Source organism: Panthera pardus, unplaced genomic scaffold, assembly GCF_024362965.1.
Source record: "Panthera pardus isolate Hobbes unplaced genomic scaffold, ASM2436296v1 HiC_scaffold_11, whole genome shotgun sequence".
Taxonomy (NCBI): Eukaryota; Metazoa; Chordata; class Mammalia; order Carnivora; family Felidae; genus Panthera; species Panthera pardus.
In genome coordinates, this window is record NW_026526666.1 from 69,992,335 (window position 1) to 70,015,145 (window position 22,811).

Genomic DNA, 22,811 nt, shown 5'->3' on the forward strand with positions numbered 1-22,811 from the left:
TGACTATAAAGTGCCCAGAAAGTAGATGGTTCATAGTAGGTATATGGTAAGTATCATTCAGACTGCCCTTCTCTCTTTTTCCTGATCAAAAGTCACCATAGCACTCCATGCATTAAATATTCAGGGTCTTCACCACCACACCCATCTGCCTCTCTTCCTCCCTTCTTTCAACAAACACCCTCCAGAATGTGAGCTCTAGGAGGACAAGAATCTAGTCTGTCTCACTAGTCCCTGCAGTGCCAGCACCCAGTACACTGCTCGGTCCCTAGGAGACGCTCACTTGATAGTCACTGAATTAAGCACCTTATAAGTGCCACTCCACATGCCAAGAAGATAATGGTGAGCAAGACAACGTGCAGCTCTCAGGAAGCTTGTTTGAGTGGAGGAGACAAAAAACCACCATATAATTCCAGATAGCATCAGTGCTACAAAGTACAAAGGGTAACACATTAGACAGGGTCAGACAAGCTGTTTTACAAGTGGGTGATCAGGGAAGTGACACTGGAGCTGAGTGTTCCAAGCAGGGGAAACTAGTCAGCATAACACAGAGGCTCTGCAACAGGAACCAGCTGGAGATGATCAAGAAACAGAAAGGTGCTCGTGACTGGAGCACAATGGATGAGAGAAAGAGCCACCGGAGATGAGGCTAGAGAGGTAAGCAAGGGCCCTATCCCACAGAGCCTTGTAAGACACAACGAGGAGACTGGATTTCATTCTGATTCTGGGTGTGATGGGAAGCCATGAGAAGGCTTGAAGCAAGTGACTCAATCGGATTTACACTTTCAAAGCATTCCCGCTGGTGATTGCATGGAAAGTGGACTGGGGACCAGGTGCAGATGGAAGCAGGGAAGCCCCATTCGGTTACTGCACTGCCAGATGAGAGGCAGGTGGCATGGACTAGAGAGCTAGTGTAGCAGTGAAGATGGAACACAGTGGCTACTCACTGGCCCCGGGCACCACCTTCCCCACTCCTTGGCAGCATTTACCCCTTGTCTAACCTTTCTCTGAGCCCTAATCACCCAGGAGCGGATGTTTGAGTTAATGTCCAACCCCCAGAGTTAATGTCCAACCCCCAGAGTTAATGTCCCACAAGCCCGGGAGCCTCTTGAGGATGGAAGTCAAGCTTGGTAGAGCTCCAACACCACTGAGCACAGGCTGGGAAGGTCCACACTGGGGCTCAAAGGGTGAATCAACGAAGCAGTGAAGGATAGAAGGACAGGTGCCTCCTCCCTGCAGCCTCAGGTCTAAAAGCACAAGGATATCAGTAACCAAAGAGAAAAGCGGGGCAAGAGGAGAAAAGTGGAGGCAGGTGGTTTTATGGAACGATATGAGACAAACTGACACTGCAGTTACACGGAATTGGGGGAAAATGCAGCACTACCTAACTGTCTCGACCTAGCTGTCTATGTGGGTTGGGACCTCTGGACATTCACTGGCTGCGGTGACCACCTCCCCCACCCCTCAGCAGCATTTGACCCTTGTCTAACCTTTCCCCAGGCAGTGATCACCCAGGTTGCTGATGTGTTTGTGTTAATGTCCAACCACCCCCAGAAGCCCTGGAGCCTCTGGAGGATGGGAGCCAAGCTTGAACTGAGCACAGGGCTAGGCAGGGCCACCCACACTGGCCTCCAAGGGCAAATCAATGAAGCAGTGAAGGCAAGGACAGGCACCCTCGCCCTGTGGCCTTGTGTCTAAAAGCACAAGTTTATCAGTAACCAAAGAGAAATGGGGCAGGAAGAAGCCAAGGGAGGGGTACAGGCCAGGGCACAGATGATTCTATGGAATGATATGAGGCAAAATGACACAGCAGTTACAAGGAATCTGGGCAAAGTGCAGCAAGTATCTGGCTGTCCCAATCTGGATGTCCATGTGATTTTGGTCTTGAAGTGTGAGGCCTCAGGCCGAGCAGGGATACCACTGTCAGACAGTGGAGGTGCCCCTGGCCATGTAACCTGGAAGGCAAAGTCCCTCCAAAGAAGTAGGAAAATCAGGGTGGAGAAGGAAGCCTTGGGAAGGCAGCTTACCCTGAAAAGAATCTGAAGTGGGCCAGATAGGGTTAGGACCCGCCTGGCCTGAGGGCTTAGGCTCAGAAACATCTTCTGCAGTAAGTAGGGGAGTTAGAGCTGGGGCCAGGGAAGAGTGAGCTCTGCTTAGCAGGGCCAGGAAGTCCCCAGACTAGTCATAGACTAGTTGCCCACCCGCCAGGCAATGCAGTCCTGTAAAAGGTGGGCTGGCAGATTGGGCAGAGGTGAGACTGAGCTGAGACAGCTCACTTCTAACCCAACTGTCAATTCCCAAACCACCTCTCTGCCTACCCCTAGGCCACAGCCCTAGCTCAGGCCTCAGGCCCCCTTCCTCAGATTAGGATCATGAAGCAGCCTCCTTATCCCTCTCCAGGCTCTGTCCCCCAAGTCTGTGCTCTTTGCTGCATCTGTGTGATCCTTTAAGAGCTCCCCATTGCCCTTGAGACAGAAGTCAAATTCCTGAACTAACCCCCAAAGTCCACCTTGATCTGGCCCCCACCTGTATCTCTGCTGCCTCTCCTGTACCCATTCAATACCTCCATCTACCAAACTCATCGTGGTCTTTTGGGTGTGTGGCTCCTTATCCCTCGGATGTCCTCATCCCCATCTCAGCTTCTGGAAACCTTCTACACTCAATACATGTCTTCCTCCTTCAGGAAGCCTTCCTAGAACAATCCAGTCCTTGGCCAGCCCTGTGAGTGCTACCAGATCGCCTTGTCTCATGCTCTCTTCTCGAGGCCTATGGGCCCCCTCCCCACAACAGAGCCAGCTCAGGGCCAGCCCTCCAGACTCCCTGCTGCCCTATGCCCAGCCCTTTGCTGGCCGCCGAGGACAAAGATACAGCATTAGGGTCCCTCCTGTCAAGGAGAACCAGCGTACTAAGGGAAGCAAACCCACCCACAGATGCTCACCACAGAGAACAGACTGGGAAGAAACAGTCCACCTAGTCCAGGGCTCAGAGGAAGGAGGGAAGGCCTTCTTGGGAAAGAGGGATCTGAGCTGGGCCTCGAAGGATTTAATGGTAGAGGAGCAGAAAGGGCATCCTTGGAGAGGGAAGGAGCAAAGGAAAGAAGAAGAGAAGGGCAATGCTTAGCAAAGTAGGGCTTTGTCTAAGTGAGGGGACAGGGGGATGGGTGAGGTGAGAAGGCTATGTCCCTCCTGTGGGGGATGGGAACCATGAGATTGCCGAGGCTGGAGTAGGGCTCAACCCCCAATGCCCTGACAATGATGGCCAGAGAGCATACAGACTAGAAACATTTCTTGACTGTTAGTGGGCTTTTGCCCATGTCACACCCACTGCCTGCCATGTGGTGGGCATGTCAGGGCAGAGGGAGGGATCAGAAGGCAGGGCAAGGTCCAGACTCAGGGCGTCTGTGCTTCTTGTAGAAGATCAGGGGAGGGGTACATGGAAGCCTCTGGCCCAGGCTGAACATTTCCTCACAGGGTGGCAGCTGTGCCCAGACTAGGCTGGGCATAGATCGAGTGGATCTCAGGTCCCCAGAGCCCAGTGGGTGGCAGTCAGGATGGCTGCTTTTCAGGGGTCATCAGTCGCTCCACCTCCCGCATGAACCGCAGACACAACTCTTCTTGCCAGGGCAGAGCCACACACTGCACGGCCACGGGCAGCCCCACGCTCTTCTTCACGGCCTGTGAGGGACACAGGTATCAGGATGGGAGGTAGAGGAGGCAAGACCCCGCGATGGACCAGAAAGCACCCCAGCTGGAGAGGAGGGGCAGCATGGCAGGGCCGGGCTGCTGTCCTTCAGGTTCTCTCATGAAGAAAGGTGAGCGAGGGGGTGCCTGGCTGGCTCAGTCAGTAGAGTATGTGACTCTTGATCCTGGGGTCATGAGTTCGAGCCCCAGATTGGATGTAGAGCTTACTTAAAAAAGAAAAGGAAAAAAAATGCAGGCAAGGACTACATGCACTTATGCTGCTTCCTTCACAGCAGCCAGCATTGGGGTGCGGGTGGGAGTCCAGGGGAAGGGGGACCCTGGGGGCCAAGCCAGGCCCTGTGGCCTCACCTTCTGTAGCGCCTTGTCCCAGATATCTCCAAAGTAGCCCCTGTAATGTTCCATCTGAGCCTCGTCCTCAGCGGTCACTGTGGTGACAGGCACCACCCCCGCTGGGAAGTCCAGGCAGTTGTAGAGCAGAGTGTAGCTGACAGCCGCTGAAACACAACACAAGCGGCTACAGCAGGCCAGGCGACCTTCAATGCCAACCGTCTTCTCTGTACCCCAGCCTTTCATCCCGGGAAATGGCACCCTGCCTCCACAGACAGAGAGGGGCTCTCTCCCAGGGCCACAGAGATTCAGGTGAGTGACAAAGCTCAGGAATCCAGATTCAAGGTAGGCTGGAGAACCTGCTGGGGCTTGCCCTGTGCCCTTGCCCATGAAGCTTCCCCACCTGGAATGTTGTCCCTATTTTCTTGGCTTATCTAAATCCCACCTGGACTTTAAACGCCACCTCCCCAAACCATAGACTCTGTAACTCAAGATCACCAACTTCAGTAGTGCTGTGAACAGGGAGCTCATTCCCACCCAGGACATCCCACATGACTCCCATCTCTCCAGCCAGACTGTGAGCTCCCCAAGGGCAGGGCCCTCCCCAAGGGGTGTAGCCCTCCCCTAAGGCTCCTCTTCTACTTCCCAGCAGCCTTCTGGACACTGGGCCGAACTTCCAGAGGAGGAAAGGCAGGTGGGAGTGTCAGGGGTGTGGTGGGGCAGCAGGCCTCACCTGTGGCCCTGCCGGGAGCATTCAGGTTCAGAGCAGGGCCCAGCATGGGGGTGAGCAACACATCCAGGTCCAGTGCTCTCCACTGGGCAATCACAGAGTTGCGGTACACCTGGGGAGGATGCCAGCAGGAGCCCTTGGACCCAGCCCATCACAGAGACTCTCTAATGAAGGGACTGTGGCCAGGGTGGCTCGGGCCCCAGCACCTGCCCCTGGATCTGGACTAAGCCTGGAAGGGATGGAGGTCCTTGGGGCACACAGGCATGGCCACTCTCAGGCAGCATCAGTTGCTCCACCTCCCACACGAATCAGAAACATCATTTTTCCTGCCAGGGTGGGGCCACGTAGTGCCAGACAGCACCAGTGGGGGCAAAGAGGCAGCCAGGACAGGAGCTGACTGACCCAGTCCCTAAGGATGAGCACCTAGGCAAGTGAGGATCACAGACCAGTCCAGGGAGCAAAAGGGGGAATGACAGGCTACTCCAGGGGACCAGAGGGATCAGTGGCCAAGAGAGCCCACTGGTAGGTGTCCTGTCTAACTCTACCCCATCCCCCACCCTACTCCACTCTAGGGGCTCTGACCTCACCTCAATCTCGTACTGCAGTTCCCAGAGCTTTCCAGCCGACCTAGGCAGAGGGAACGAGGTCACTGGCCATGGGGATATGCAACATCAGACTCCTACTCCTAACACCCCCCCCCCCCAGATCTCAATCCTCCATGGGCGCTTCTCAACTATGGGAGCTCTGAGGCAGATGCAATACAAGGGAGAATTTCAAATCCCTAAGTTCATGTCCTGCTGAGAAAATCAGGCCCCAAGAGGGACTTAGGCTATGCCACTTAGTGACTTCACAGCACAGCCAGGACCATATCAGGCCTGATTCCCAACTACCCTTAGTACACAAGAGAGGCCAGAGCTGCCAAAGGTCCTAAATGCCTGGCAGTGAGAGAAGGGGCAAGTCCAGAGGATGTCAGGGCCTAAAAATAAGGCCATTTATGCCCTTTTCCCACCCGAGGCACTAAGGGGCAGGCAGGACCCAGTGAAGCTCAGTTCATGTCAGACCTCCAAGAGCAGCGTCTCTCACAGGTTCCCAAGTAGCCCCCTCTCCCCTGTGCCTCAACATGCTTCCTTTCCTGGTCCTTTCTACCCATGCATAGCCAGGTCTTCTCCTCTCCAACCCATCCTTCCGTGATCCCTTTCAGGCTCCTCCTCTCTAGCCAGACCTGGACCCTGAGAAGGCAAACTTCAAGGTCCCATCTGAAAGCCACAGAGGTTGCCACCCTGGCTGGGCCACTTCCACCTCAGAAGCTACTTCCCTCATCTCTTCCTGTCAGAAACCACTTAACCCCAGGTCAGGGGAAGAGGGGGGTGGGATCTAGGCATAGGAAATGTCCTTACCGGGACTTCATACTGCCAAGAAAGGCTGCCATCCTCGGGAACTGCCAAAGGACAAACACAGTGTTAGTGACTCAGCTTTGGGCTGAGTGCAGCCAAGCCACCTGTGCCTCTTTTCCTTCTGTCCCTTCCCCCAGGTCCCAGGTCAGCACCTCTTTTAGCACACAGGCTGGCTGAAGATTGCAGGGCATGGGGTGAGGAGTATAGGTGGGGGTTGGAGAGAAGAGGAGGCCATGCTCACCCAAACCAAGAGAGGCTAAGGCGAGAGGGGAAGAGCCCCAGAGGCCCCCTGCCAGCCCACCCCAACCCTCCACTCCTTGTGCCCTCACCAGAGGCTTTAGCAGGAAAGCCAGCAGTCCTTTCAAACACCTGGGTATCTTCAGAACTGAGATCAGGTCTCCCAAGCAGGGGTCCACAAAATCACCTTTGCTGGGAGACAAAGGGTCCAGTTCAGCATTTCCTCCCCAGGCCTCCCTCCTGGCTTGGGTCCAGTCCAGCACTCCCTACTCAGTGTCATCTCTTCGGTGATACCCTCTAGACTCCCTCTTCAACAGACTCTGGTAACCACTGGTCTCCAACCCCTTCACCTGCCTCCTTTTATTTATTTTTTAAAAGATTTTTCTTTCTTTTTTTTTTCTTTAATCTCTACACTCAACATGGGGCTCAGAACCACAACCCTGAGATCAGGCAACCCCGAGATGCTCTACAGACTGAGCCAGCCAGACACCCTTATCTGCCTCCTTTTAAACACGTGACTTGTTTCTGCTGATCACTGGGATGCCTGGACTCCACTCCACACTGGAGTTCCCCAAGGCAGGACTCTGTGTCTCCCTCCCTGGCAAACTCAGCTTAAAGCAATAAGGACTCAATGAGGGCAATAGCTTCCTGGCCAGGGCTTGGCACTGAGAGTATCCCCTGTAAATGCTGATGCCAGCCTAGAGGTACAAGCGGAGCCGTCATGACTCTTGTTTCTGAGGCTGTCTCTAGCTCTAGAGTTCAGGGAAAGGTCTCAGGAGGCTGATCCTAAGGGTTCATTCCCAGGGCCAGAGTGAGGAGCAGCCCCTTCTGCTGAAGACTGGACCATACTCAGCTACGAGAGGAAGTCAAGTCAGCCCAGGCACATGACCAGGAGGCACCTTCACAGATCTATCTTCCACTCCTATCAACCCTTAAGGACCAAAAGCTTCTCTAAACATGAGCTCTTTAAAGTCCCTTAAAGTAGTGGGGTACCTGGGTGGCTCAGTCAGTTAAGCGTCCGACTTCAGCTCAGGTCATGATCTCATGGTCCATGACTTCGAGTCCCAAGTCGGGCTCTGTGCTAACAGCCCAGAGCCTGGAGCCTGCTTCGGATTCTATGTCTCCCTCTCTCTCTGACCCTCCCCCATTCATGCTCTGTCTCTGTCTCAAAAATAAATAAAAAATAAAAAATAAAGTCCCTTAAAGTAGGCCTGGCCCAACCCACCCACTCCTACTCTACAGAAGAGAAAACTACTGAAAAGGCAGACTTGGCTCAAGTCAGAAGAGCCTGGAGTCACAGCATGATGTCTAGATGTCTCTCTTCCTGTTTCATCCTGCCCTTGTCTCCCAATCTTCCCCAAATAGACAAGCAACTCCCCTGACCACCTCCTACCTCCCAATGAGCTCCCATCAATTAAGCTCTGCTCAATCCAGCCTCCCCTTGAGCCAGTACCTTTCTAAAGTCTCCCTGGCAAAGGATCTCCAGGCTCAGTCTGCACAATTAGAGGGGCAGAGAGGTCCCTGCCCAGAATTCTCAGAGCTTCTTTGTGTTCAGCTGAGGCCTGTCTCCCATTTTCTGCCAGATTGGCCCACACTGGGAGTAACAGAACCCATTGCTCTCTCTGGGTCTAATGTCCCCACCCCAGACCCCAAAGTCCACATCACTCACAAGTTCTGTAGGAAGCTGTGGCCACCATCACTGAACAGCCCACCTGTTGAGAGGATCTCCAGAGCATGGGGTATATTGCTTGGCAGGAAGGGGATCAGCTGCAAGATTAAGGAGTATAAGGCCCCCACACCTAAAAACCCTTGACTGCCACAACCCCCATGCTTCCCAGGAGGCCCTGAGGATGGACTGGACCAATCCTGCCTGCATGGTAGCACCCCCTGGAGCCACAAAGGCAGCCTTACTGACCCATGAAAACTCCCTTAAAATGCATTACCATGAGAGAAGTCAAGCCAAGCCATACATGAACTAACTTGTCTCAGATAAGCAGAGTAGAGCCCATTGGCTCACCACCCTGGGATGGTGGGAATCTCTGGACAGTTGTGCACCACTGTTTGTAGTTGATGAGAGCCTCCCATATAGCACTCACACATCCCCAGCACAGGGCTGAGTTCATCACCAATCACTTAACCTAATTAATACGATCAGCCCTCTATCTATGGTCCCACAGGAACACAGTTCCCATCCCAACCACAGAATAATCAGGGTGAGAGGATGCCAGGGACAGGCGGCAGCCATGGGTACCAGGAACGTTTCCCGAAGGAGGGGCCACACCAGGACTTCCAGGTTCCCACAGCCATACCGTGTGGCCAGCAGCCTCCAGGCTCTGCTTCGTCTCCAGCAGGGCCCGCTTCATGGCCGGGGTTGGTGTGGTATAGTTGTCGGTCTCATAATACCCCACACGCAGGGGCCGAGAGCTTGTGTAGACCTGGGGGCAAACACAGGAGTCAGAATCAGGTCAAGAGAGGGCAGCCCAAAGTAGGGCTCCTAGGGATCTTAGAAGCTACTCAGCCCCAAACACAGCTGAGAAGCTGCAGCCTGGATCCCCGGAAAATGACTGTCTGAGAGGCCAGCCCTTTCTGCCTCTGACCCTTTCACAAAACACCTTCACAATGACTCTGCAGGAGGGGCCCAGCAAGGATGAGGGTTCCCACTGGTCATATGATGAAACTGAGGCTTTAGGTGTTGATAGGAAGACGGGCAAACAGGCCCAGTACATACTGACAACACTAGGTCCAGAACCCAGGCATCCTGAGCCAAGGCCCTCCACTGCCTGTTTCAAGAATGCAAGTCCTGGCTCCCATGATAATTTGTTCCAGACCTCATAAAAGGGACCTCACCTCCTCCTTTCCTCCCTTTCAGAAAGGGGTTCATGAACCACTGGGTTGTTAGAATATCTTCTGTCAAGGAGCAGGAACTCACCCCACCAAGTCCAGATATTCTGCCTACCAAGAAACACCCAAGTTCTCCCTCAAGTTGTTCTCTGAGATGCGTCTCCTGTTTCTCGATGACTGCAGAAGAGGCTGGGGTCAGAAGGGGGGGCCTTTCCTCAGCAGAGGCCCCACCCCACCAGGCCAGTTTGGAAGCTTCAGGGTCTCCACATGCAGGCAAGAGCTCCATCTGGTGGCTGACTGCAGAGAAGTTGACCCTGGCTGCAGACCCTTGAGGGTGGGTTTCAGGAAACAGAACCTCCAAGCCCTATCCACAATGCCAAGGGGCTGCTCTCTGGGCTCAGGAGCACCAGTGATAACCAAATTCAACCCCATGCCCCCCAACCCTGCTCACCTCCTCCTTGAAGGGCAGCGGGGGCACGGCAGCGTCCAAGCGGAACATGTCCTCACACAGTAGCGCTCGCAGGCACAGTGCTAGGCTTTCCACATCCCGGGCCATGGGGCCAACTGACATTTGCACTGTGGGGCAGGGAGGGGAAGGAAAAAGATCACCCTACCCTAATGGGCTCTGGGGCACAAGCAAGGGCTGGGACATGGCCTAGGAGTGTGAGCAGAGACATGGAAGTAGGAACTCCCACCTAGACCAGGCTGGGAGCCAAACACTGCCCCCAGGAGATGCAGGGTAGAACTGGATCAGGCAGACCCCCCTCCACCAGGGCACTGAGGGAACCCCAGACCTCACCTGCTACCTGTCCATAGACACAGCCCTTCAGGCCACTCTTGCTGGATAAGAAACACAAAATGTTGGAAACAGGAAATGGTCACCCTCTGCCCAACCTCAAACCCATACAGCAGCTTAGAACTCTCACCACTTTAGAAAGTAGGAACCAACACCAATGGTGCTGTGACATTCCCTCCCAGGAAAACCCCAGAGTGAGGAAATCCTTGCCTGGGGCCTAGAGAGGTTGAGAGCTAGGCCAAGATCATAGAGCAAGAGATCCAGGAGCTCCCTCCACCCACCACCCACACCATACCTGATGCGGTTTCCCGTGGGCTTGAGGCCACAGATGCCACAGAAGGAGGAGGGAAAGCGGATACTGCCTCCGATGTCAGTACCTAAGCCCAGGGGGGAGCCTCCACCCGCAATGAGGGCCCCTTCACCCCCAGAGGAGCCACCTGGGCTCTTAGAGGACTTCAGTGGGTTCAAGGTCTGGCCAAAGAGGGGATTACTGCAGTCATAGCTGGGGGAAGCAAGAAAGGGTCAGCTCAGGTCACACTGGTGCCAATGCCCCTGCCCCCACCCGGCACCCAATCCAACCTGAACATGGACTGAGGGATGTTGGTGTGCACGAAGGGCACAGCGCCCTGTAGCTTCAGCACCTGCACCACCACACTGTCACACTCTGCAGGCATGCTCTCGTTCAGGCTCAAGCCCAGTGTTGAATCCTGGCCCTAGAGGGAAGGATAGGCGCCAAGAGGTGTACAGCTGATGGATCAGGGGCCCTTCAGCAGAGGGTCCACTCTTACTGCCATCTCACAGGCCAAGGCAGAGCACACCCATGGTCCCTCTCAAGGCCTCTGGACCTGATACTTCCTCTGAGGGCCCAGGGTAACCCAGGATGCAGACATGGCTGGCAGGGGCAGGGGTGGGGATTGAAGCCTGATGTGAGGCAAGGGCATACCTTGTAGCTGAAGCACTCCTTGAGGCTCACAGGGACTCCATAGAGCAGGCCCCGCTTTGGGGCCTGGGACAGCTGAGTCTCACAGTCTGCCAGGTAGGTGGTCACACAGTTGGTCTCTTTGTTTACTTCCCAGGCCTGGAAGAGGGAGAAATGGACACAAGGCAAAGTGAGATTGGCCTTTTTTTAAAAAAAAAAAAGAAAAATTGTGGTAGAATATACATACATGAAATTGGCCTTTTAAAGTATACCCAGGGAAAAACCAGCAACATGGCCCGGAGCCAGGAGGGCAGAGAATAACTTAGGGCCCACCACCCATCTCACTGGGGACCTCTAGTCCCAACCTCACCCTGGCAGTCTCTGGCCTCAACCCAAAGACAGAGAGAGTAACTCCAGGGCCAGGGCACAAACAAGGCACGCAAAGGAGAAAGACACTGGCCTCAGATGCTCCCCAGAGGGGATGAGCTGGGAGGAAGATGACCTCTGGCCGCTCCACCTCCTCCCCTAAGGTACATCTCTGCCTGTGAAGCAGTCAGGAGGAACCAGATAGGGGCAGATCCCCATCTCAGCCCACACCGGGAGTCAGCACAGAGCGGGACTAGAGCCAGGTTCCAGCCTCCCAGAGGCCAGCATGTTCTCTCCTGCCCCAGGCCTGGCCCACACCTGCCCCAGCTAACCCTCCCCTTTCCCAGAAACTCTTGAATCTGATCATGAAGTCACATAGAGGAGTGACTGACTAATACCAATCACTTAAAGGGATGGCAGCCTGCCTAAAAGGAACAATGCACTAACAGTAGCCATCTGCCATGGGGTCTTTCCATAGCCCTCAAACCACATTCCACAAGGCCCTATGGGAGGGATAGACCAGGGCAAAATGATACACAGCTTTCAGTAAATACTCCTGTCCCTGTGAAACATCTGAGGAAAATGGGTGTGGGTCCCATTGCCACAACTTGGCACATGAAATCGGTCTCCAGGCTACCCAAGGCAGGCAGGGAAGAGGCCAATCTGTGACGAGAATGCTCACTTGTGGGTGATTACGAAGGGCAGCAACTTTTCAGGGGCATTGACAGAGGAGACGCAGCACAGTCTGTCAAGACTGCCTGTGTCCCCCCGGCACAGCCAGTGCGGGGGTCTGCATACAGTCCTCTCTCCCCATACAGCCAATCTCCCTCACTCTCTGCTGCACTCACACCACTGTCACACACCCATCAGTCACCCGGCATGCATGTCCACCTGCCTAGTGGTCATACCCACTGTCACACACTCTGTTTCAAGAAATTACACACAAGTCAACTCACAAAGCACAATTCTTTTTCTTTCATTTCATTTCAAACACATTCCTTGAACACTTACTGTATGAAAGCCAGTAAGTATTCAGCACCAAGTACAAAGACAAATGAGACAAGCTCTGCCCACAAGGAGCCACAGGGGAAAGCAAAGGATAAGACAAGCCCTAGGATGCCATGAGAAAATGTGTTAGAATGTTAGAAAGAGAGGCACCCGGGTGGCTCAGTCGGTTAAGTATCCAACTCTTGATTTCAGCTCAGGTCATGATCTCACAGTCATGGGATCAAACCCCACATCAAGCTCCGTGCTGAGCATGGAGCCTGCTTGGGATTCTCTCTCCCTCTCTCTCTGCCCCTCTTCCCTTCTTCTTCTTCTTCTTCTTCTTCTTCTTCTTCTTCTTCTTCTTCTTCTTCTTCTTCTTCTCCTCCTCCTCCTCCTCCTCCTCCTCCTCCTCCTCCTCCTCCTCCTTCTTTCTCTCTCTCTCAAAATAAATAAATAAACATTTTAAAAAAGAAAAGAAAGAAAGACCACTGAAGAGGGAACCCTAACTCAGGCTGGGGAGGGTCAGGAGAGGCTCCCTGGAAGACAGCCTCTTTCTCTGAGCCCTGAAGGTTCAGCCAGCAGTGCCTGTTGCCCCAAGAGGGGCAAAGAAGAGGGAGAAGAGAAGAGGGAGAAGAGGCTTCCAGGTAAAGGGAATCCCACAGTGCACAGTGTGGCAGGCTCTGGGTGCCAGGGAACCGTAGGCAGCTGAGCTATTGATGCCCACACTCCAGAAGGCCTTGACCAGACAGGATGCCAGAGACTGAAAAGGAGCAGAAGAGCAGAATCTAAAGAACTGGAGACCTGAGAGGGAATCTGGCCAGGAGGCTGGGGCCCCACCCTGGAGGGAGATGGTGGTGGCAGACCAGGGTGGCTGTGGGGGACGGGAGAATGGGGACAAGGGGATGGGCCAGAGAGAGCTATAGAAAGAGAACAGACCACATTTGGTGACGGATGGGGTGGAGGCGGGAGCAAGAGGGAAGTCTGGGCTGAAAGCCAGGCTTTTAGCTAAGACAAGATGCTCAGTGTTGCCCTCTCACCAACACACACACAAAGTCAGCCTGCCTCTCCCTCTCTCTCAATCTCTCTCTCTCTCTCTCTCTCTTTTTCTCATGCACACAGCTCCTGGCAGCCCCTGGCACTGTGGCCCCACCCTGGTCCCCAGAGAGAGTAACTCCAGGCCAGGTTTTCCCCCCAGCCTTTGCAGAGAGAGGAAGGATCCAGGCAATCCCCAGCCTAGGGCCTTACCTTTCCTACTAGGGCCTTACCTTTCCTACGTAGGTGAAGAGTGCAGCCTCCGGGGACAGCTCCCCTCGTTGTAACTTCTGCACCAGCTGAGTCAGGGGCAGGGCCAGCAGTGCCTCTGAGTCCAGGTCGGGGTTCTGGGGAGACACCTCAGATAAGTACCCCCTTACCCCACAGGCCTCAAGTGCCTACAGCTGACACTTCCGGCCCATGCCCCTAAGTCCCCACACCTGCCAAAGCAGATGCTAACTGTCACATGCCAATCCACGACAGACATGCCCACCTGCAGCTCTGAGACCAGAAACTGTGGCCCAGCCTAGGCAGGCACTTGTCACCTATGGACAGGACAGATATACCTCTTCTAGGAGGTTATCAGACGGGGTGCCCTGGGAGAGGCCATGCCCAGTATGATTATTAAACCATTACGAACTACCACCACTGACAGCTGCCAACTGCACCATGCTGCTGCACTCTGTTCTGACTAAATCTTGCTACCATTCCCATCGCACAGATAAAGAAACTGAGGCACCGGAGCGCCTAAGTGGCTCAGTCAGTATAAGCGTCTGACTCTTGGTTTCGGCTCAGGTCCTGATCTCATGGTTTTGTGAGTTCCATGAGTTCCAGCCCTGTGTCAGGCTCCATGCTGGCAGGGTGGAGCCTACTTGGGATTCTCTGTCTCCCTCCCTCTCTGTCCCTCCCTCACTCTGTCTCTGTCTCTCCCAAAATAAATAATAAATAAACTTAAAAAAAAAAAAAGGGAGGAAGGAAGGAAGGAAGGAAGGAAGGAAGGAAGGAAGGAAGGAAGGAATTAAGGCACCAAGTGGCTAAGTGCATCACCTAGGACCATACAGGTAAACTATAGTTCTCCGCCCACTCAGCATAGGCTGTCCACTGGCTGTCCACCTGCACCTAACCACTCAATCCCTGGCAAGGGAGATGAGAAAAAGAAGACACTATCCTGGGTGGTTGGGGCTGTAGCTAGAGGCTCACACCTAAAAGAGAGGAGTTTTTCATTCATTCCAGATACATATTACCAAGCACCATACTAGGCCTGGGGATCCAACAGTGAACAAAAGAGGCACGTCCATGCTTTGGGAAGCAAGCATGTAATTAATAAGTAAACAAGAATTTGAGATAGTAAGAAATAACTTGAAGAAAATAAAAACTGGTGTGGTGAGTGGGTGGCACACAGGTAGGTAGAGGGTGGTCAGAGAAGATCTCTCAAGGAGGAGGGACATTTGATCGCACACCTGACTGCCAGACCTTGAAGGCTCCCAGTCTCTGGGGTCAGCCGTTGCCTGAAAACCCAGCTTGCTCCCTCCTCAAAGGTATTGAGGCAATTAGTAAACACGGTCAGAGAGAGGGACTCTGAATCACAGCCACCACTTTCCACCCCCACTCTCCTCTGCTCTTGCCAAGGTCACCAGGGACCTCCTGGTGACAAATCCAAGAGATACTCCACTCTGATATTTGCTCCATGTCTCACTGAGGTATTCAAAGCTATTGAGACCACATACCAGCTCTCTTCAATTGCCTCCTGGGCATGGAGATACTACCCTCCCTGGTTTTTCTCCTGTTTCTCTGCTACTTGTCATCCATTTATTCAGTTAGTCAACAAACATGTTCTGAGTACCTACTATGTGCCAGGGACTATGTTAAGGGCTATGAATTTAGACTTAACCAAGACAGACAAGTCCCTGCTTTCAGAGCCTACATTCAAGAAAACAAACAAGTTAACAAATAATGGACAGATCATGGGAAGTATGAGAACACAAGAACAGCTGCTGTGATGGAAATAAGAGATGACTGACTCAGATGGGATGGTCAGGCCTCTCTGAGGAGGTGACATTTCTTTGTGTGATTTGAAGGATGAGAAGGAGCCAGATGTGGGAAGAGACACGTTCTTCTGGGTACCTCTTCTTCCCTCCCTAATGCTGGGAGAAGTGAATCCTTCTCGTGGCTTCCACTCCAGGTTCTCCACCTAACCCACGGCCTCCTGACCCTCCACCCAGCCTGACCCAACTGAGCTCTGGTGCTCAGGGGCTATTCCCATTGCCGCCCACCCTTGTGTCCTTCTCCCTGAGCTCGCTGCTCCCCCACTTTCCACCATCTCCTGTTCCACGTACCTTTGTGCAGGGAAGCGCTGAGTCCATCCAGGTGTTAGAGTGCAAGAACAGGCCAGGGCCCTTCCCTCCCCCTCTCCCCCGCATCCAGATCCAATTAGTCATCCTGTCCATCCTTTCTTTCCTGGATCACACAGGGCCACCTTAGCGATTATCAAGCCCAAGCCATCTACCCACCCTTCCTGCCAGGCCAGCCAGTGCAAAGCAGGACTGGCTGCTCCTTAAGGTCTCTGTCACACCACAAGTTCCAGAGGTGTTCCAGGAAGTGCTTCCAGGCTGTGTTCCTGTCAGACTCCTCCACATCCTTCCATGAGATACCACCTACTCACACCCTCCACACACACCCACCACAGAGCCTTTGTACCCAGGAGTTAACAGCAGGAACACTCTACCCCCTTCTCTTTTTCTTAATTTATTTTTTATTAAAAAAATTTTTTTAACGTTTATTCATTTTTGAGAATCAGAGAGAGACAGAGCATGAGCAGGGGAGGGGCACAGAGAGAGGGAGACACAGAATCCGAAGCAGGCTCCAGGCTCTGAGCTGTCAGCACAGAGACCAATGAGGGGCTTGAACCCACAAAGCGTGAGATCATGACCTGAGCTGAAGTCGGATGCTTAACTGACTGAGCCACCCAGGCACTGCTCTACCCGCTTCTCTTAATTTGTTAAACAGATATAATACTCACTTGGGATTTTATATATATTTATGTATATATATAATTATATATATTATATAATGTAAATATAATATATATAGTATATATATACATAAATATAATGTATATATAATATATATATTGTATATATACATAAATATAATGTTTATATAATATATATATTGTATATATACATAAATATAATGTATATATAAAACATATAATGTAATGTGTGTGTGTGTGTGTGTGTATATATATATATATATATATAATACAGGGAGCCACAAAGCAGAAAAAAATAGCAGAAAGAAAGGCCACCTGACCCTGCCTTGGGGGATTGGGAAGGCTTTATTGAAAAGTGATACTCAGGTGAAAGGTAGAGTATAGTTGGCCTGGCAAAGAGGGGTGAGGACAAAGAATGCTCCAGACAGTAAGAACAGCATGTGCAAACTGCTGTGATCTCTCCCCACATACACTAGATAATCCCTGGTGATACACGTTTTAAAAACATATACAAAATGAAAGCGCTCTCTCTCTTCCAGCCATCCAAGATACCAAAAGGAAAAAAGGCCAAGGGGAAGAAGGTGGCCCCAGCCCCTACTGTTCTGAAGAAGCAGGAGGCTGAGAAGGTGGTCAATCCCGTTTGAGAAAAAGCCCAAGAATTTTGGGATCAGACAGGACATCCAGTCCAAAAGGGACCTCACCTGCTTTGTCAAATGGCCCCACTACATCCAGCTGTAGTGGCAAAAGACTACTCTACAAGCATCTAAAATTGCCCCCTGCAATTAACCAGTTCACCCAGGCCTTATAGACTGCCAAACAGCTCCTCAGATGCTCAAGCTGGCCCACAGGTACAGACCAGAGACAAAGCAAGAAAAGAAGCAGAGATTGTTGGTCCAGGCTGAGAAGAAAGCTGCCGGCAAAGGGGATGTCCCCACTAAGAGGCCGCCTGTCCTTCGAGCAGGGGTTCATGTGTCACCATCTTGGCGGAAAACAAGAAGACTCAGCTGGTAGTGATGGCACATGATGTGGATCCCATTCAGCTGGTTGTCTTCCTGCCTGCCCTGTGTTGTAAGATGGGAGTTCCCCACTGCATCATCAAGGGGAAGGCCAGGTGGGGCATCTGGTCCACAGGAAGACCTGCACCACTGTCACCCTCACACAGGTTAACTTGGAAGACAGAGGAGCTCTGACTAAGCTGGTGGAAGCCATCGGGACCAATTACAATGACAGATATGATGAGATCCACTGCCACTTGGGAGGCAACGTCCCGGGTCCAGAGTCGGTGGCTCGCATTGCCAGGCTAGAAAAGACAAAGGCTAAAGCACTGGCCACCAAACTGGGCTAAGTAGACGCTGTAGTTTTCTGTACATTTAAAAGTAACAAAAAGTTCTCTTTCAGCCAGAAAAAAAAAAAAAAATATATATATATATACATACATACACAAAATGAAAATGAACATTCACCCTACCCCTGGGACCACCCTGCCCAGTCCCTCTCTGAAAAGGAAACCATAGTTAATGGTTTCTAATGAAAACTCACAGGGAAAAAAAAGTTTATGAAAAGCTCACCATGTATGTAATTGTTTTCATATATTCTATTTTTGTACAAAAGGACTATGCTATATACACAGTACTTACTACACCTTGCCTTTCTCGCTTCGAGTTGAAAATAGCAAGATTGCTTTATTTTTTTTTTCTGATTACATAAGTGTGCTCATTATGAAAAAGAAAATGCCTAAGAGTATGGGGAAGAAAGTAAAAATTAGCTGAGAGCCCACCACACTAGGAGACTTGCCACTGAGAGTGTGGTCACCACCATTTCCCACCTTGCTACAAGGTGCCACGAAGTCCCTGTGAGCCTCAGCTTGAAGCTATCAGCAGGTTCTCTCCATTTTTAAAAAAATTAGCACAAATTTTAATTCTGTCCTATGTTCTTCCATGTTGACAGCTGATGACAGCACCGCTAACAGCTATTTTTAAATCTTCAACTAGTTATCAGGCAGCTGAGACATTTTTTCTTTCACAAGACACCAGAGAAAGTCTGCACCTCCAGGAGGCCAGTCTACAAACACAGGGGAAATTAAATTTGTACGGAGAATGCAGGGAAGTGTACAAATAAGTTGTAACTAAGCATTCGGCCACCTAGTAGCATATTCTTTCTCAAGGGAGGGATACTATAGCTATCATTGAATCACTGCCCCTCCTCCAGCTGTCTCTCCTTGAGTCCCCGACTGTCCTAATTTCAGCTGTCCTACATTATCCTCCATGTCTTTTTTAGTTTCCCTCATGGTTTTTATCACCTTTGTTTTATTTCAAGATATCTTTTCCATTTGGTCACACAGGCCACCGATAGTGGTCTCAACAAAAACTACATTCACCCTCAACTCATCTACTGAATCATTTTGTTTTAAAGTCAGGTTTCAAGCTGGGCTTGGAGAAGGCCAGGAGATGGAACCACACATCAGATCCAGTTGAAGGAAGTGGCATTTGTTAAGACCAGTGGAATTCTGGCAAAAGGGGTTGTTAAGAAATTTGTTTTGAGGTAAGACCACAAGTGCAAAGGCACAGAGGCATGAGCAGGTGTTCTGGCTTATCTTTTCCAGCCATGAGATTCTATTGATGGTAGTTCTTCTATTCAGTCTAGAAAGGATATTGACACTCATTCAGGGGGCAGGGTGGGAAAAAAGTGGGCAAAGAGTCGTTACAGGTTAAGCCTCACGTGGTCAACAGAGAGTTACCAGAAACGGCCTCCCTCCCCAGTTGCTCTATAGTCGAGAGAGGTGAACCATTTTGTGATGATTCTGGAGGTGATTAGGATTCCCCCTCCTCCAGCAATGCCTGGGAACACTGGTGGTATCTAGGCTCCCAGCTAGCTTTGTCAGGAGTCTATCAGGCTGGAGCTGTACTACCTGCTGCTGTATTCCCCTGGGGCCTGCCCAGGGCCCTGCTTACCTCACTGCCCCTTACTATTCGGGGCAGGCCTGAAAAAGCCCCAGAAGAAAGGCTGCTTATACAGCCTCAAAACCCACATTCCCATCATCCAGAGACTCCAGAGCCAAGCAGAAAGGCACCTTAGGGGCAGGAGAGAGGAAGGAGCTCGTCCCAAGGTTCCAAGGGATTGAGTTCAGCTAAACCACCTACTTCTTAACTGCCCCCAAGGCCTTTCAGAGTTACTGTTATCAAGACCCTTGCTGACTGCTCAAATGAGACTCCTGAGATACTTCTCCTTTTCTCCTCCACAGTCACTGGAAAAACATTTCGCTGTTTACCCACCTGGAAGAGCCAGGCTCTCTTGCCCCGGCAAGGGTATGTAAACAGCTTTTTGTATTTCAGGCCCATAACCTCTACCCTGGAAATTTTGGTTATTCTCTCTTTTTTTTAATGTTTATTTATTTATTTCGAGAGACAGAGAACAAGCAGGGGAGGAGCATAGAGAGAAGGAGAGAGTCCCAAGCAGGCTCCGCACTATCAGCACAGAGGCCGATGCGGGGCTCAATCCCACAAACCAGGAGATCATGACCTGAGCTGAAATCAAGAGTCTGACCCTTAACTGACTGAGCCACCCAGGTGCCCCTGGAAGATCTGGTTCTAAAAAAATAATGAAAGGCGGTTGCTCCAGAGGGGACCTGTATAGATGCTGGTGTTTGGAGCTGAAGTGAGGAAGACCTACCCTTCTACCACGTCGCACCCCTGCCAGCAGGTGGGTGTCTTGTGACTGGGAGGGGAGTTCAGTAGGCAGGAACAGTGGGCAGACTGCTGAAGCTGCCCCCGCACAGTTCTTGCCGGCTGGCTGCAGTTCGGGCTATTGCTAAAGAACTCGGGCCTCAGGAGCAGCTGAGGGTCTCCAGGGTGAGCCGGGTGTCACTGCAAGGATCCCTGAGTGGGGCACCTTGGAACTCAGCCAGAGAAGGAGGACTTCAGTGAAGAACTTGTGCTCAGGTAGTAGGGTCAGTGGCCAGTGTGGACTGAACATCTAAAAACTGACTGATGGTGGGCTTTTCAGCAAGCTTGAGGAATAGAGGCTGGAACCAGATACATATTTATTTCAACAAATAAATAAATATGATATATCCTGGCCCAGAAATGGTGTGGAGTAAATCCATACCGGCTAAAAGACACCATGATCAAGGCTGCACCCTGGGCCCGGCATCCTAAGGCCTGGTCTCCCTACTTAATATCCCCTCCCTGCTCTCCTCCACTGGAATGAGGCTGGAGAGTACCACTGGGTGTGTAGGTTCTAGTTCCAGCTCTGCACCCAACTCTAAAATCACAGCATCTGCTAAAAGCAATTTTCTGTGACTCCCTCCCTGACTCCCACCTAGGCACATCCTCCTGACACCTGCTGTGTCCCCAGTCACCTGGAATGCTTTCCCACCTGCCAGATCTGAATCCTATCAAACACAAAGCCTCACAAACAATCGTGGCAAGTTTTTCCTCTCACAGTACATAAGAACTTCTCCCAGAATTTATCATTTTGACTTCTAACTGGGTCCAGCGTCTCAAACACCTTGAGCGAAAGCCTCGTCTTCTAGGCCCCTCCCCAGCACCTATGCACACACTGAGCTGAACCAGAATGAGAAAACCTTGTTGACAGATCACCCAGGGAAGGGCTGGAATTACACTTGCTTAAGGAAAGGGGCCTGTAAGGGGTTAGAGCAGGAGCTGGGGAGACTTCTATTCCAGCCCAGCCCCCTTTGCACTTGGGCAAGTCCTTTCCTGGCTCTCTCTTAGTATCATCACGCACAAATCAATGACTTTAAACTATGAGCTTTCCGGATTCCCTTGGCCATAACTCTGTGATTACAAAGTCTTAACCTGAGCATCATATTGGTTCTCATGCTTGCATTTTAGCTTTCTAAAAGTCTTGAGGGGCACCTGGGTGGTTCAGTCGGTTGGGCGTCCGACTTGGGCTCAGTTTGTGAGTTCAAACCCCGCTTGGGGCTCTGTGCTGACAGCTCAGAGCCTGGAGCCTGCTTCAGATTCGGTGTCTCCCCCTCTCTCTGCCCCTCCCATGTTCATGCTCTCTCTGTCTCTCAATAATAAACATTTTTTAAAAAATAAATAAATGAAAGTCTTGAAATTCTTTGGCACCGAGCAAAGTTCCTCTCTCTTTGACCCAGTGCGGCGATGGCCTTTGGTCTCCCAGCCTCCCCTCGGCTCTACCTCAGAAAGAGTATGGAATGTATTAGGGCAAAGAGAGGTTCCGAACGTAAAACCTGCGCGGCCCGCCACCTGCCCCTCCGCGCGCCAGTGCGGCTGAAAATGCTGCTAGGGATACCCCACCCTGTGCCTCCCCACACACACCACGGGACCCCAGCGGTCACCTGGAGGCGGAAGCGCTGCGCCGACTTATCCATGGTCTCCAGAGCCGCCCGCTGTTTGCGTCGTGCCCTGGCCCCCGCGTCCCGCGCCGGCCGACGACTTGACCAGCGCAGGGCCACGGCCGCTGCAACGAAGCAGCAGGCCAGGGCAGCCACAGAGGCGCCAGGGAACTCGGCCCACAGTTCGTCCAGCACCATGATCTCCCGCCGCCAACTGTGCGGAGAACGGCAGACGAGGGATCAGCACACGCGCATGCCGCCGCAAAACCCGGCCTGGATCGGCCTAGGATCCCGCTCCCCCTCTGCGGGAAAGGGGGTTGGAGGACGCGCGGCCGCTGGCCCACGGGCCAGAGGCGGATGGTGCGCAACCGTCAAGGTGAAGCCCGGCGACAGGTTTAGGGTCACTCCTCGCGTTCTCCCGCACCCGGCCGGGAAGGGCGCGAGCGGCAACCGTGTTCCGCGCGCGCCCTCGGTAAGCCTACTCCCAGCGCACCTCACAGCCCCAGCTTCCCGGAAGACGCGGCCGGCAAGAGCCCTCTGCGGGGAAAAGCCGGCCAAGAGGACGAGAGCAGCGACCGATTGGACTCGAGGACCTGATAAACGCCCCCCCCCCGCAAACAGTTCAGTTGCATCTTTCTTGGAGACCCTCCCAGGATGCTCACCTCTCCCACCCTCAGAGCTTCCAGGGGCACAGGAAGTTTCCCTGGGGAGCCCACCTGCCGCCCCCTCCCTTTCCCCAAATCCCTTTCCCCAAATCAGGGACCACATGTCTCTCACTCAAGGCTCTTCATGGCCAGATCATTGATCACTTGTCCTTTTGCTCGACCACCTCCCCTTCTCCAGTCATGGGCCCTCCTGGATTTTACATCCAGAGAGCAGAAGGAACACCTGACCAGGAGTCTGGGGACCTGGCACTCTTCCAAAGAGGGGATGGGGTGGGGGGTTAGATACACAAACAAAATACTCCCATCCAGGCCTCTATCATAGGACTTTCTGTTTATGTGTTTTATGTCATTTGTCCTCCCAACAGACCTATGAGGAAGGCATTTTTATTAACCTTATTTTCTAGGTCAGGTAACTGAGGACAAGAGGGGTTAAGTGACTTCTGTGGTCACACACATGGCTGAGTGGGGACTCAAACTCAGCTCTAATCTCAAACCATTGCTCTTAAC

At 52.3% G+C, this 22,811-nt stretch overlaps 1 protein-coding gene across 2 annotated transcripts; it reads right to left on the reverse strand.

Annotated features, from left to right (window-relative positions):
• Positions 1–1,685: 1,685 nt before the first annotated feature.
• LOC109266943 (fatty-acid amide hydrolase 1) lies at positions 1,686–22,133 on the reverse strand. 2 transcript variants are annotated; one of them, XM_019449431.2, is made up of 15 exons: positions 21,643–22,132; positions 13,561–13,674; positions 10,967–11,101; positions 10,603–10,736; positions 10,319–10,525; positions 10,027–10,067; positions 9,679–9,803; positions 8,696–8,821; positions 8,056–8,153; positions 6,479–6,578; positions 6,153–6,193; positions 5,343–5,382; positions 4,759–4,867; positions 4,047–4,192; positions 1,686–3,671 (listed from the first exon to the last, which is right to left on the reverse strand). In XM_019449431.2, the coding sequence occupies exons 1-15, from the start codon at positions 21,835–21,837 to the stop codon at positions 3,543–3,545; spliced, it is 1,740 nt and encodes a 579-aa protein (XP_019304976.1). In that variant the 5' UTR covers positions 21,838–22,132; the 3' UTR covers positions 1,686–3,542. The 2 variants fall into 2 exon arrangements, with proteins under 2 accessions (XP_019304976.1, XP_053751771.1); XM_053895796.1 differs by lacking the exon at positions 13,561–13,674 and having other exon boundaries at positions 21,643–22,133.
• Positions 22,134–22,811: the final 678 nt, after the last annotated feature.

Coding starts and splice junctions, on each gene's coding strand:
- LOC109266943 (XM_019449431.2), bottom strand. CDS start 21,837: ATGGTGCTGGACGAACTGTGGGCCGAGTTCCCTGGCGCCTCTGTGGCT. Junction 11,102..13,560: donor TCTTCACCTACGTAGGAAAG/GTAAGGCCCTAG, acceptor TCCCTCTTCCAG/GCCTGGGAAGTAAACAAAGA. Junction 10,068..10,318: donor CCCACGGGAAACCGCATCAG/GTATGGTGTGGG, acceptor TTTCTTATCCAG/CAAGAGTGGCCTGAAGGGCT.